The following is a 14,222-nucleotide window of genomic DNA, read 5'->3' on the forward strand; positions in this document are numbered from 1 at the left end:
TTGCTGCTCCTCAGATTCAAATTGCCTGTATCCTTCTGGAAGTGTGGAAGTCTGGAAGCATGCAGGCCACGTCTGAGGTTTAAATGGGACAGTGAAAACAATTCTTAACACAGTATCCCTATTTATATTGAGTATGTTGTTGACTCGCACTCAGTCTGTGATCCGTTTATATCCTTCAGACACTTCGTACAGTACTGCAAAGCGAGGGTAGTTGTTTACATTCTCTATTTGTGTAGTTAAATAAATGCAGAAGTTTTAAACATGGTAGATTCTTGTCTTTTGAATTGCATCTGCTTTTTGAGACTTTTTAACTTGCATTCCCATTCTGTTCCCCAGTTGGCTTCAAAGCCTCCCTGGCTTGGTGTCACCCATGTTTTATAATATGTTCATTAATGACTTGATGGAAGTGTGTGCTTTGAATATTCTAGATATAGACCAAGCTCCTTTGTGTCTCCCATTTGATGCTTCTGTCCAGTTTGCCAGTTGAATCATTGACAGTCTGAGTGGTGCTTGCTTAGGAATGCACACACCCCCAATTTAATCTAAATTTTTTTCATTATTTGTAAACCAAGAGAAAAGACAAGCCTTGCTAAAATCAAAGTGAAGGGTTTGTAAGTATAAGTTATGTTGATAGAAATCAGTTTGACTTGTTTTTGAGAAATTTTGTCTGCACTTACCACCTGAATTGTGTAGGAGCTACCAAAAATCTTGTGCTAGTATTTTCCTGGGATCCTTCTGCTACTCTTAAAAAAAGACTTTTTTTCCCCCATTTTTTCAGGTCTTATAGGAAAACTTACATATCTCATGACAATATAAAAATAAATATTTGTAAGATTCATCCTGAGACTATAAGGCTTAGTTGAAGAAACCTAATTGGACCCAGATGACTGGGAAAAAAATAATCTTAGTACTTACAGGAGCATGATGTCTCATCTAAAAATTGTTGAATGCTTTCATATTTTCCCAGTCAAAGAAACTAGCTGAACAGGTCTGAATGTGTTGTGTAGCTTAAGCTGTCCATGGCCTCACCAGTCCTGGCAGGTGACCGAGGTGTGGAGAGAGCTACTCTTACATACAGTGGCAGATACCAAGTGAAAAATGAAATTAGCCAGTTTTTGCTTAAAGTGAGATTCAGGTAATTAATTTTTGGTATCTGAATTATCAGCAGTTGAAGTTTATGCTTACATGTTAGAGGTCCTCTCTGTTCAGAACTCATGTGTTGACTCAGCGTAAAGCTTGCTCTATAACTGCAGTCTGCACTGGGTAGAGCCACTCATAGCACTTGGACAGCCTGTGCCTGCTAGCAAAGCAGTGCTGTAAAAGATTACTTCGCTAGTGCAGCGTATTCACATGCATCTGGTTAAATGGTGAGAATGCATGCGAGCATTCCAGTGGAGTCTCTGGAGAGACCTTTGCAGTGCAAAGCGAGAATTTTAATTCTCATAATTGGTTTTTGTAACAGGTCACAATTTCAAGGCCGTTCTATTACAGAAGCATGGTGAGGAGCAAGGTAAATTCTTAAGACAAGGCAATGGATTGTCTTTGTGGAAGGAATCTTATATGTGCTGGTAATATGTGTGCGAAAATGAGGAAGAGGAAGCCTTTGAGCTGCTGGTTACTTTTACTGAAAACTGCACATGCACAGATCAGTTGCACACTTAGAGAAGCCTAAGTTCTGGATGTAGGTCAGGCTGTAAATCAGGAGTGAACAGCAGCTGCAGAACTCTCAAACACAGGAAGCTGTGTTCTTCTGGAGTGTTTGCTGAACATCTTCCACTGCAGAGACCAGAAGAAATCTGCTTTAATAAGAGATTCACTATGTGGCAGAGTTGTTGGTTTGCAGCAACTGAACTGGTGCTGGTGGGCAACTGGTTTGCTGTGGGAACTCTGTGGCAGATGTGCAGCCATTGCTTCTGGTACAGAATTGGGACTGAAATGTAAACAGATATATTTGTTCAGCCTGGACAAGAGGAAGCTACAGGGAGACCTTGCTGTGGCTTTTCAGTACTTAAAGGGGGCTTGTGAGAAAGATGGGGGCAGACTTTTTAGCACACCGTGTTGTCACAGGGTAAGAGGTAATGGTTTTAAACTAAAAGAGGGTAGATTCAGATACAAGGAAGAAATTTTTTATGATGAGGGTGGTGAAACACTGGCACAGGTTGCCCAGAGAGGTGGTAGATTCCCCATCCCTGGAAACATTGAAGGTCAGGTTGGACGGGGCTCTGAGCAACCGGATCTAGTTGAAGACGTCTCTGCTCACTGCAGGGAGGTTGGACTAGATGACCTCTAAAGGTCCCTTCCAACCCAAACCATACTGTGATTCTACGCTATTTTATTAGGCTCCACCAGTGGAAAGGATAAGCTGTAATATCCTTGTGTTGCTCTTCACCTTTATAGCTAACACTGCTACCTGAGCATGAGTATGCAAAATTCAGGAAATGTTTGTGTTGGCATGACCTTATTAATCCACCAGTGCCCCTTCAAAACAGAGGGGTATCTTCCTCTTATCCCAGATATCCAGATGCTGAGCGTACACGTGGCTTTTGAAGAAAATAGGCAAATTGAGCATATTCTTGATCTGTACAGTTGAAGCATGACATAGTCATGGGTTTGTCTTTTGAATCAACTGTTGTATAAATAGTAAATGAATGGATCTGAAAGTTGCTTACACCTCTGTTTTGTAAGATGGCATAAATAAAAAAATCACAGCTTTGAACAGTAGTAAACAATTTCCACATGCATTAGTGTAAGGTATAAATTCTTTTGAGATTACAGACATCAAGGTGCATTTGCAACACATTCTAAGTTTCAAGAATGTTATCTCTATTAACTATCTTCACACCTCACCACAGCTCTTAATCAGAAAAAAAATTACTTTTTTTCTTCCCCCCCCCCCCCCCCCTTCCCATTCACTTCTTATTTGATTAGGAACTGAGCTAACAAAGCTATCTCTGACATAAAAGGGTAACAGTCGTCTGGCAGAATCCTGGCCAAGGCATGGGTTGGCAGCATAAGCCAGTCAGATGATGCTGCTGATGGTCAGGTGCCCTTTTCTGATTCCATATTGGCCTTGCTGAACAGGTGCTTTACGTATTTTGGGAGTGGACCTACTGCACTTCTGGAAGGATGGTCTTGGTCTCTGGCTACATTGTTAGTACAGCAGTGGGCCTAAGAGCTTAAAAAGTAGCCATCTCTCTTTCCAGACAGACAAGGTAACTGTCAGTTTTGGTGATGGAGTCTTGTCTCAGGATTTAGAATTTAAACTTCGGTGTAGCATCTGGCAAAGTCTGATTTAGGATGCTTATCACTTAATTTCAGCATCACAGAAACCCGAAGGCTGCTCTATTAGGAACAGGGACACTGGCTAACCTAGCTGATTAGTCTCTGTCTAAAGGGGAGTGCGGTGGGTGAGTAATGGTTAGGATTCAGTTTAAGGTTCTATACCTAAATGAAGCCTGTAACTCCATTGCTGAGAGAGATCCTTTGGTTCTAGGTGTTTGGCTTCCTATGAGGAGGAAGCTTGACTTAGGCCACTTCTGTGCTTTAAGAAATGTAGTCCTTAGCCAGGTCAATGCTATGGTCATTGAGTTAGATGCCTTAACACTCCTAACCTCAGCAGAAACAGAGGATCCTGTGCTTCTTTAAGGCCTGCTGACTGGAATCCTAAAAACTTCCAGGATATGTCTCTCACAAGGTTTATTTTTTACTTTCTTAGCAAACTCAGCTGCCTCGGAGAGCTCATAGACATGAGCTCATGAAAGCTCTAATTGCCAATTAAGTCTGATGCAAGGCAAAGCAATTATTTGCTAAACAAGTGGTGGAGTAAGAAGCCATGGGCATATGTCTTTTTTTACTAGTTTCTCTGGCATACTGTACTTGCTGTCCGTCCTCTGGTCTTTCTTAAAGAAGATTGCTTATGACCATAGTAGCTCCTAAATAAAATAGTGAGCCCTGAAGAAAGGAGTCTTGTCTTCATCTTGCTGGGAGAGCTAGGGTGGGAAAAAACTTTTTCTGATTCATGGGAAGTGTGAGAATGCAAAAGGAAAAAAAAAAATCCACATTTTCAGGTTCAGGATAGTAAAACTTACTTCAGTTATCTTTTCCAGTACCGTGTGAATGTATAGCTTTTCATTCACTTTAAAGTATATTTTTTTTGGCGTATGTCCACCAACTTTAAAAAAAACAGTCACAGAGAGACTGAAGCACTACTAGTATACTCTTCTAGAGGCTTCTCTATCCAGTGCAGATTCTCAGGGAAGATCTTCTATCCTGCCTTGACTGATTCCTGAAAGAAAAGACCCTAGGAGGAAAATTATATTGTCAATCTACACTTCTGGAGACTTAGTTGACAAGGGCTATGGAGAAATTCCTTGGAGGCTTGCTTGAGTCCATTTTAGTAAGAGCATGCTTCCGCCTCCTTTAACAGGCCTCAATCTTTGCAATCTGTGCTTGGAGCTATTGGGCCACACGCTGGTGTACATGTATGCAGCTACTTATTTTAAGTCAGCCTGCTCATCTTCTGAGAAAGATGTGCACTAGCCAAACAGGAACATTGTGACTGCTGTCTTGTCACAAAGGTGAGTTAGCAGAACTCAGATGTAGAAAAGTTGCCTTTGTCTTCTAACAGCCTATCTGTAGCTATGCTCTTTACCTGAAGAAAAAAAATCTGTTTGACTGCCTTTGGGTGCAGGGGACCTAGTTCACTAAGCATGTAGGATATACTTTTGATATCCATAGATTGTAGGATTATCAGATTGACCTGTTCAGCCTTTTTACAGGTTTACAGGGTTTTTTAAATCTCTCTATATGTTAATGAGTTCTAAGACAGTAGAGCCAACTAATGGTCCTTTCCGAACCATTAAAGAAATTGAATCTTTCCCCAGGTTCATATCTGAGAGCTCTTACAGAAATTCACTCAGGCTAGATAGCCCACCTAAGCAAAAACTTTCATTAAGAGGATATTCAGTAGGGGTTTTCAGAGCATCCCTTTCACATGATGAACTTGGAGTGGCAGGCATTTTATTTTTCTTCATGATGGTCTGTGGCAGGTGCTCTCACCCTCCAAAACCAAAACAGGAGATTACATGTAAGTAAAACCTAGAAGTTCAGCTCAGTCTCACAACAGTGGAAGTAGCTTAAAAGGGACATCCAGACATCCTGAATCTACCTCCATCACTGGCCTGATCATTTAGTCTTTCCTAGAATGTAAGAGCAGAGGGAAGAGCTACTTTTTGTCATCTGTGATTATAGCAAATGCTGGCTAGTGCTCCAGTTCCTATTGTTGAGGTGTTTTTGAAGTTCTGCTTTGTCCACAGAGAACTCAAACATTTTACCTTTTATGCCAAAAAACCTTCTTCCTACTAGTCACTGAGTTCCTAAATGTTTCCATGACCTGAAAAAGCATTTTATAATGGTGTTTGTTACCTGAAAGCAAAGATTTTTCTTGTTTATTTCTTTTCTCTTTTGATCTTAGAGCTTTCCAAAGAGTTGAGACTCTTCATAGAATTTTCCCATGTGTTCAATGCTGAAATACATGTTTAAAGTTATATTTAACATCTTTCACAGCTCCACTAGAGTATCCTATTGGCAATGTCCTATAGTACTAAGCAGAATGCAGTGCATAGCTTGATGGACATCCTCTTTGCCCACAAGGATTCTTTTTCTGTAAATCATGTTGTCTTTGAAACTTGTTTGCATCAATAGGCTTTTTTTAAAATCCTGTGGCCATCTCCCAAGAAGGTAAACAAGAATTACTGGGATCTGCAGGATTTGGATATTTACTCTTCATGAGGCCTGACCATCCCACTGTCAGTGAAGCAAACAAGATGGGTGCCTGTCATCAAAAACTCTTAAAAGATCATCACACTGGACAAGAAAGTGCAGTTGTGATATCATTAGTGTTGTTTCTAACCATTTGGCATTTTTGCCTGGCATATATGTCCACAAACCTCTTGTTTGTTTGGAAACCTTTGTATGCTGTTGTAGCCTGATCTCTACCAGAATGTTGACATGCTCGTAACCAGCAGTCATCTGCTTTTTATAAACTCAGACTTTATTGTGCATAGCAGGTGTGGTTCAGGCAGTGTTTGAAGATCTTCCCTTTTGAAGGAGAGCTGCTTTATTTTGTTGGTGTCAAGGTGTTACCCTTCATCAGGGATTCCCGTCTCATGCCTCTCCCTTTGAAAAGTCTCTCACCAGTCTTTGAGCAGAGCAGCTGTATCCAGGTCTGCTTGTTTGTCTTCAGCTTCACCATAGGAGCCTACAGAAGAAGCTGGTGCTATGATTTAGGCAAAAACTTTTGAGTTTGTCACACTATGAAAAAATGCAAGCATTTTAAGGGTCATGCCAAGGTGCAAATCATGTTTTTTTACCTTAGGCAAGGGAGTGATTGGTCTAACAAATTACTGTATGCAGTGGTTTAGCTCTCTGGGTATTGGATGCCTTTGCAAATGGACAGAGCTGTTTCGAATAGCCTTACAGCCACTTTTTAGGACTGGCAGCTTCCATGAACACTTTATAAGAAATGCCAATAAGAATAGCTTTTCCAAGGTAAGAAATTTTTAGTGCTTCTCAATAAGTACTGTCCTGTCTACTTCAGGCTCCTGTGAAAGCTCCTCTATACATGTTCTTGACATGTTTTCAGCCCAGCCATCTGCAGACAATGAGTAGCTACAGGAACATTCTTGCTCGCTCTTACTTTTCCTGGCTAAGGTAATTTTTTTCTGGAGCCCATTGTACCATATGACTGACAGCCTAAAGATGTTGCCTGCATTTACAGAAATTCCAATGTCAGCCTGTGGTCAGTTATGTCCTATGAAGTTCAGTTTCTTCTCTTAAGGAGGGTAGAATATCTTGGCATTAGAATATACATGCTTACTCATACTTGTTTTGGTTAACATTAACATTAGGAGGCATTCTCTTAGGCATACTCATGTTGCCAAAGGAATTGGGTAGTTGTGTATGCAGGTATAAAAGGCTCTCTATTAACTTGCTTGCTGGAATAAGTGAGAACTAGGCTCTTCGTTAGCTCAGTTATGGTATATCTTATGGTCATCTTTAACACGAGCTACGAAGTAAAGGCTTTTCAGTGTCACTCGGTCTTACCATGCTAAGAGTTCTAAGTAGTCTGATGCAGTTTTCCTCTTGTCAAGAGACCCTGTCCCATAGTGGAATTTAAACCTAGATTATGTATATTTGATGGGCCAGAGTTTGAAATGTCATCCCTTTGTTACCATCTTAACCATTGGTGGCCTCCCAGTGGGATGTCTGCATTCCTGACAGCTGCGGAACAGTTGGAGCTCTATTTCCTTTCACCTCCCAGCCTACTGCCATCATTAGGACAACAGTCCTTCAGTGGGTTCATGTAGGGATTCATTGGACTCTTCTCCAGGTAACTGGAGTTTTTGTGAGTAGTACTATGTACTCTTTGGAGATACTGACTGCATCAATGTATGCATGGGCAATTGCTACAAGGGGAAAGATGAGTTACCTGTTACTGTTCTTTTGTAACTGTGTTCATACACAACCTGCCCTTCTTTCCTCTTTGTCCAAGTCCCTGAGAGATTTCTAGCGAATTGGAAGAACTTAAAAAGAAACATGTTCACCACCCATTTTATGGCCACAAGTAGAGAATCTGTGCGTGCCCCTCTAAATGCTAGTCAAGAAAATTATTTCCTCTAACAGTACTTGTATAGAAGCACGTGCACTGTGAATAAATACGAAGTGCGTATTGAATAATGTTACAAGCAGGTAGTCTTTTTGAAGTTCTTCAGGTGAAGCTAGCATAGAATAATCCAGTGCTTTGGCCACTGGCATGCTCTAGACTTACTGCCTGGTGTTTGTGGGAGGTGATTTTCCAGCTGTTTGGCTGCTGAAGGCTGTGCAGCTCTTCCCTGCCATTCTGTGAGGACACTGTTCAGTCACCTGCAGTGGGACTCTTGTGTTGTTCCAGCTATATTCTCTGCATTCCAGCTGCTTCCATCCTGGTATTTCAGGATGTTTGAGAGAGATACATATTCATTCTTGCTTTCTGGAGCAGCTAGATACCGTAGCCTTTATGTTACACTCTAGTAGAGGCACAACTCTGACGAACGCTGATCACTCAGAATGATGTAACTGTATATGTTGGAGACACACATATCTACAGAGGGATGAGCATTCGTATTCAGCACCACAGTTGTTGCAGTGTGGCTTTGCTTTTTGTGTCCAAAAACTTCTAGATCTTTCAACCTAGAAGGTGCATGCTGTGGTTTCAACTGTTTCTGGTTGTCTTTGGGGAGGAAAAATACCGAGGGTGGAAGTAATGTACATGATAGGTGCAGCCCACGTGTATGTGAGTATTGAATACTGTGATCTTTGTTCCAAATGGATGCCATCTATTTAATGTCAACACAATTGAGAAGGCTTTGGCCTCATTTAAGTTTCCACGTACAATAGCAGTGAATATAACTTTAAATGGCTCTTGCATACCATCTGCATTTTGCAGGGATTTCAGTCAAAGCTCTCTGAGGTACATCCATTCTACACCAGAGTAGATGCTTTTGTGGGGAGCAATGTGGGATGGTGGTGCACCAGTTTCTCTCCCCAAATATGGGGACAGTTCCTTACAGTCAGAGGATTCAGCAGTGGGGGAACCTTCTAATACAGTGATGTGAAACACCTAAACAGGAGAATCTACTGTTTGAGCTCTTAAAAAGCTTTAACTGACAGAAGAAACGTGAAAATAACAAATGATTTAACATGACATTTCCTAACTAGAATTTTCTTTTCAGTAAGTTCAATAAAAATAGTTTGTTTGCTAAGTTCTTGACTATTCTAGATATTTTATCTTTTTGAATCAAAGAATCTGCAAGATGCCTGCATATAAAAGGCTTTTCTACAGAAATTTAAAAGTAAAGATCATCTGTCTTTATTGCAAGATCTTGCAAAACACATAGTTGAGCACTGCTGATACCAAATAATTTGTTTGAAAAACAAGTAGATATCACCAACTATATCTGTGAATAACAATTCTTACAACAAGCATATTTTCCAAAAACCCTGCAAAGGTCTTCCCCTGAATTTTATGAGCATGAGATGTAGAAAATCCAACCAAATACTTTAGGCAGAACAGAATTAGAAAACCCTGCCTTGTACCACAGTAGCATACTGCTAATGACAAAGAAACTCGTCCCTTCCCAGTAAATGATTTAATATGAAACATTTAACTTGCTCCAGCAGACAGTTGGCAGCAGTTCTGCACCGAGACCCCAGTTCCTCAGGCTGCACCTTTTCAGTAGACAGGGAATGTCTGCTGGGCCAGTGTGTGCCACCCTCACAACCAAATGTGTCTCCCTGTACATTCATGCATGTGTTGACTTGCTCACCACCATGAACTGTGTGATGATACCTCTGTGTGGGAAGAGGACAGAAGGATGGAAGATATTGGGACATTCCTCCAGCTTCAAACCCTTCCCCTAGGACTGGATTGTTTTACCATAACAGCACAGCTGATCCTGTAGGAGCTGTTCATCCAAGGCACAAAAGAGGCACTTCCTTCACAGGAGATGTCTGTAGTAGCTGTGCACTGAAGGAAGCTGACCTGTGCATGGAGAGGGCCTCTGGAAATTGGGTCCCTGCAGTTGCCAAAGTATAAGTAATGGTTTAGACAAACAGTAGGAAAAGGAATTATACTTGAGCAAAGCCAAATTGACTGGGTTTGAATATTGTTTGCTTGTTGCTTAAAATAGCAGTGCCAAGTACTTTGTGTGGAAAGATGAGAGAAATATATTGTAGGTGTTTATGGTGAATGCATCCTCCAGTGTGTACCTACCTGATGCAGTTTGTCTACATAATGCTGTTTTCTCAGCACTTAACTTCCTTCTTGCTTCCATCTTTCTTCTCTCCAAAAACACTTGACAACAGAATACCTTTAGTGCTTGCCTGTATGGATGTGCTCTCAGTATGCTGCTGTTACTCTACGGCTCTGGAGAGGCTGCCATAGCTAATCTAGGTGATCTTGTGCATTCTTTGGGGATTTAGTTTCTGTACTTAGACTTGACAGAAATCAAACTATGCTAAGTTTGTGGAATGTTGTCTTCTGCATTAAAGGTCTATATAATTCTGGTGCTTGCTTATTGTTTTAAAAATCTTCAATATATTGCTTGTGAGCCTTTCAGACTGAGGCTGGAAAAGTTGTTTTAAAATATTTTTTAAATGTCTAGAAAGTAAGCAATTTTGGACCTGAGATGGCTGTTTTTTTCTAGCATAAAATAAAACAAAACAAAATACTGGGGACTCCCTCAAAACAGGATTCTGTTTAGAGGCTTTTTTACATATTACAGGCAAAGCATGATATAATATGGTCTCTATAGTCAGTACTGTTTGGTTATCTGATAATTGTTTGGAAGCTGAAAAGCCTATCTTTCCTTGCTAATATAATAGATTTGGTTTAGGCATTACAGCTGTTCATTACACCTTTTAATGTTTTGCTTCATTAGATATTGAAGTCTTAATGTGCTTATTAAAAAAAACCAAACCAAAACAACAAAAAAATTTAAAAAACCACCAAAAAATACCAACAAAAAGGTGTTCAGATATGAGTGTTGCATCATCATCTTCCATTGCCCTTTCTATCTTTGATTGTACCTCTAGACACACCAAACGAAAGACTAGAAAAAAATTTAGAAAAGACTGCTTTATATGTTTGGAATAATACTTTTAGGACACTTTAGATTTGTAAAAAAGTACATTTCGATACAGTTAAAATTGATGGTTTCATTCCTTTCTTTTTAAATTAGGGCTTTAGGTGTTCAAATATTTTAATTAAGCAAGGTAGAAATACTAAATGGGTACTTTACCACTGAAAATGTAATTTTTCTTCAATAATTTATTAAAGGAGCTAAGGCTCTAGAGGGTGCTTTGTTTTAAGTCCGAAGTTAGGCTAACCGTGTGAGTGGGAGATATTAAAAGTGTGAGTGTACATGGACCATGCTACTTCATGCACAAAACGAACCAGGGAACTTTCAAGTAGGTTTAGCTGAGAACTAATCTTACACTGGAAAATAATTTCTGTTATGGGTGGCTAAACGCTAATGTCATGCAGATCTATGTATTGTAAATGCCTGTTAGAAAATTGATTGGCAAAATGTAAGTTTTAATACATTCAAATGTCATGGGTTGACATAGTTCTGTCTGTGATTAGCAAGCTACTAGATTCTTACAGCTGAAATACTGCAAATTCTATTTGCAGCTACAAATGCCTTTAAAAAAGCCCCCAGTCTTATCTAGCCTTTATTCTGAAAGGGGCCATTATATCGTCACCAGGTACTAATAAGCATTAAGTGTCTTTATTTTTTGTCATTCCTTTACAGAACAAAAGAGATGAACATCTTTTGAAAAAAAGAAACGTTCCCCAAGAAGAAAGTTTAGAAGATTCTGATGTTGATGCTGACTTCAAAGCAGTAAGTTCCTTGATTCTGGAATTACCTTTATAACTTTGGTGGTATCTCAAAACAATTTATTCTGGTTTTATTTTAACACTGGAAGTTTTGCTCTTATTTGGAAACAAAATTATGAACTTATATGTTGTTAAAGTTAGTTTGATTGTATTAAATGTTTAAAAAGAAAATAATGTAGCAACAAAATTACTAAAACTTTTTTTTTCTTTTCAAGCAAAATGTAACACTAGAAGCTATACTGCAGGTATGTTAAATTTATTTTTTTTTAATAAAAGTGTGTGTTCTGTGCACTTTTAGTTTTTACTTTTTTGTGTGTGTTTTTTTCAGAATGCCACAAGTGACAACCCAGTGATCCAACTGAGTGCTGTCCAAGCTGCAAGGTAAAAATAAAGGCACAGAAATATATTTCCTGTATGGTTTTTCATTATGGAAGTTACTTATTTTACATTTCATTTTACAGAAAACTCCTATCCAGTGACAGAAATCCACCTATTGATGACTTGATAAAATCAGGAATTTTACCAATTCTGGTGAAATGCCTAGAAAGAGATGATAAGTAAGTATCCTTTTCAAAATATTGATCTGTACAGGAAATCTGCATCTAAAAACCCATCTCACTATTTCAGATGAAACTGAGGATTCATAGCACCATATAATCTGACACAGTGGATCAAATTCCATAATGATAAACTATAAATTCTCGAGGAGTATTTATTCTGCCACTGAAATGTCATTTTTATTTTTTAGAGCTTGCATGAGTGTATCCAGCTAATGGAAAAGACCTTACTAAATTTCTCATTGGTTTTGAATATTCCAGACTTTTTTGTTAACTGTTTTTAAGAAATCTGTCTCAGAGTTACTGTGTGTATTTGTGTGAAGGCAGAGGACGTGTCTAATTGTGAACAGGGCTCTTCTCTTTGCCAGAATACACTTGTTGTCTTTTTCATTAAGGTTATTAGCATGAGTTTCTAGCTTCTTTCATTCTCACTGCAAGGTGGTTTCCGTCTGGCTCTGTGCTGCTCCCTCACGTGACAGTACAACACAGTGAGCATGCTCCCTGTTACGATCCTTTGTTGAAAAACAAGAGCTTCAGTAAAGGAGGTAGAGAACATTGAGTGTGTAGTGGCAAAAATTTAATGACATGTAAGAAAAATGCGATATTCCACAATCCGTGAATTCAGATAGATGGGGATTAACACATTTGAGGTAAATGTTTTAGTCTGTCTTTGGTCTCAGGCAGCCATAAATGTATTTACAGTATTTCTGTCTTCAAGGTTATTTCTGCAGTCACAAGGGCTAGAAACTTCAAAAATGCACATTGGCATTTTGGGTATAATTTGCTGGTTGCAAAAACATGAAGCGTGAGTAGCTTTGTTTCTAGCTTGTCTAACAAAACAGTTGCTTAGAAGGCAGCCGGCATTAAAATGCCGTCCTGATTTGAACATTAAAATGGGTCACAAATGCCCGTCTGCTCTAGAAGTAGCTGGTTCAGTGCTGTGAAAATTCTTTTAATTTGAATTTTCGGTCTAGTTTTTGTATGATTTACCTTTGTAAATGTTTAATAAGCCTTTTGAAATGGAACTCAACATTTTCATAAGCAGTTCTTTTAATTATAATTGCTATATAATATTTAGTTGAGGTAAATAACGTGAAGACTTTAACAGATTGGTAAAGATGATGTTCATGTTATAACTGAAAGCTTATCACAAGAGGAAGAAGGACTGACCTAGAACTAGAATTTTAATGCATTTGATCCCAGAATGTAAAAGTTTATATATAGCTGCTAACAGGTACTCTTTGTTTTTTACAAATCCTTAGTTACACATCTTGGGCCCTCCTATCTGTTTCTTTTCCAGGCCTATCCCCGATAAAACCTTAAAATGCTTTGGAAACTAATGCACAAAAAAAAAAGAGCTTAAAGGAAGCAGGTGCTGTGGCTATATATAAAACATAATTGATAAAGGCCCAAAAAAGCATGGAAATGAAAAATAGTCACTTAACAGTAAATATTCTCGGCTCCCCCCAGAGCCAGACACCTTACTGTTATGCTAACCACCATAAGCTGTAGACTCTTATAGCTTCTAGAACTCTGAATCTTGAGCATTTGCATGAACAAGAGTTTTCATGCAAACTGTTTTACCAAACTGCTGTTGGCACAGACAACAGTTGACAGACATCTTTGAAGAGATGTTCCCCCAGCTTTCATAATATTTGTAAATAATTTTAAATGCATTTAATAGGTGAGTTTCAATACAGGTATAATGCTGTCTTTTGATACTGATGTTAAATCTTTCCCCTGTCTGTGATGGAGCAGAAAAATGTCTTTATCCAAGTATACTAGCTTATGCTTGATCTGGCATGTGATGTTAGAAGGGCCAAGTTTTTATTACTTATGGTCAGACATGGTTGATTTATTAAGAACTCCTACTGGCAGCAAGACAGTTGTGCTTTCTTCACTAAATATGAATGATGTTTGGATCAGTTGAATGTGAAGAGGTCTCCCATTAGAGAGGCATAATTAAATGTTATGATGAGGGATGCTAGAAATCTTTCATACAGAAGATAATTAGTTGACTATAGTAGCGGTCATCTTCAATGGTTGGTAGGTGCTTCAAACAGGTATTACTTTTGTTTTATTAGTAACGTGAGGTCAGAATGATGGGTGGTTTACAAAAGGTTATAGAATGTAAAATCTCTTTTTTCTTATAGCTTTTTTCTGAAATATCCAGGCTTAGGGTTTGGGGTTTTTTTTTTGTTGTTTTTGCGTTTTTTTTAATCTTTCAG

At 38.9% G+C, this 14,222-nt stretch overlaps 1 protein-coding gene across 1 annotated transcript in view; it reads left to right on the plus strand.

The window, feature by feature from the left end:
• Positions 1-14,222, plus strand: part of KPNA3 (karyopherin subunit alpha 3) — a 54,431-nt gene that overhangs the window by 21,881 nt on the left and 18,328 nt on the right. The window contains exons 3-6 of the mRNA XM_075086423.1: positions 11,352-11,441; positions 11,653-11,682; positions 11,766-11,818; positions 11,899-11,994. Coding sequence (XP_074942524.1) covers positions 11,352-11,441; positions 11,653-11,682; positions 11,766-11,818; positions 11,899-11,994 — 269 coding nt within the window. The remainder of the gene's footprint in view (positions 1-11,351; positions 11,442-11,652; positions 11,683-11,765; positions 11,819-11,898; positions 11,995-14,222) is intronic.

Source organism: Phalacrocorax aristotelis, chromosome 1 (genome assembly GCF_949628215.1).
Source record: "Phalacrocorax aristotelis chromosome 1, bGulAri2.1, whole genome shotgun sequence".
Classification (NCBI taxonomy): Eukaryota; Metazoa; Chordata; class Aves; order Suliformes; family Phalacrocoracidae; genus Phalacrocorax; species Phalacrocorax aristotelis.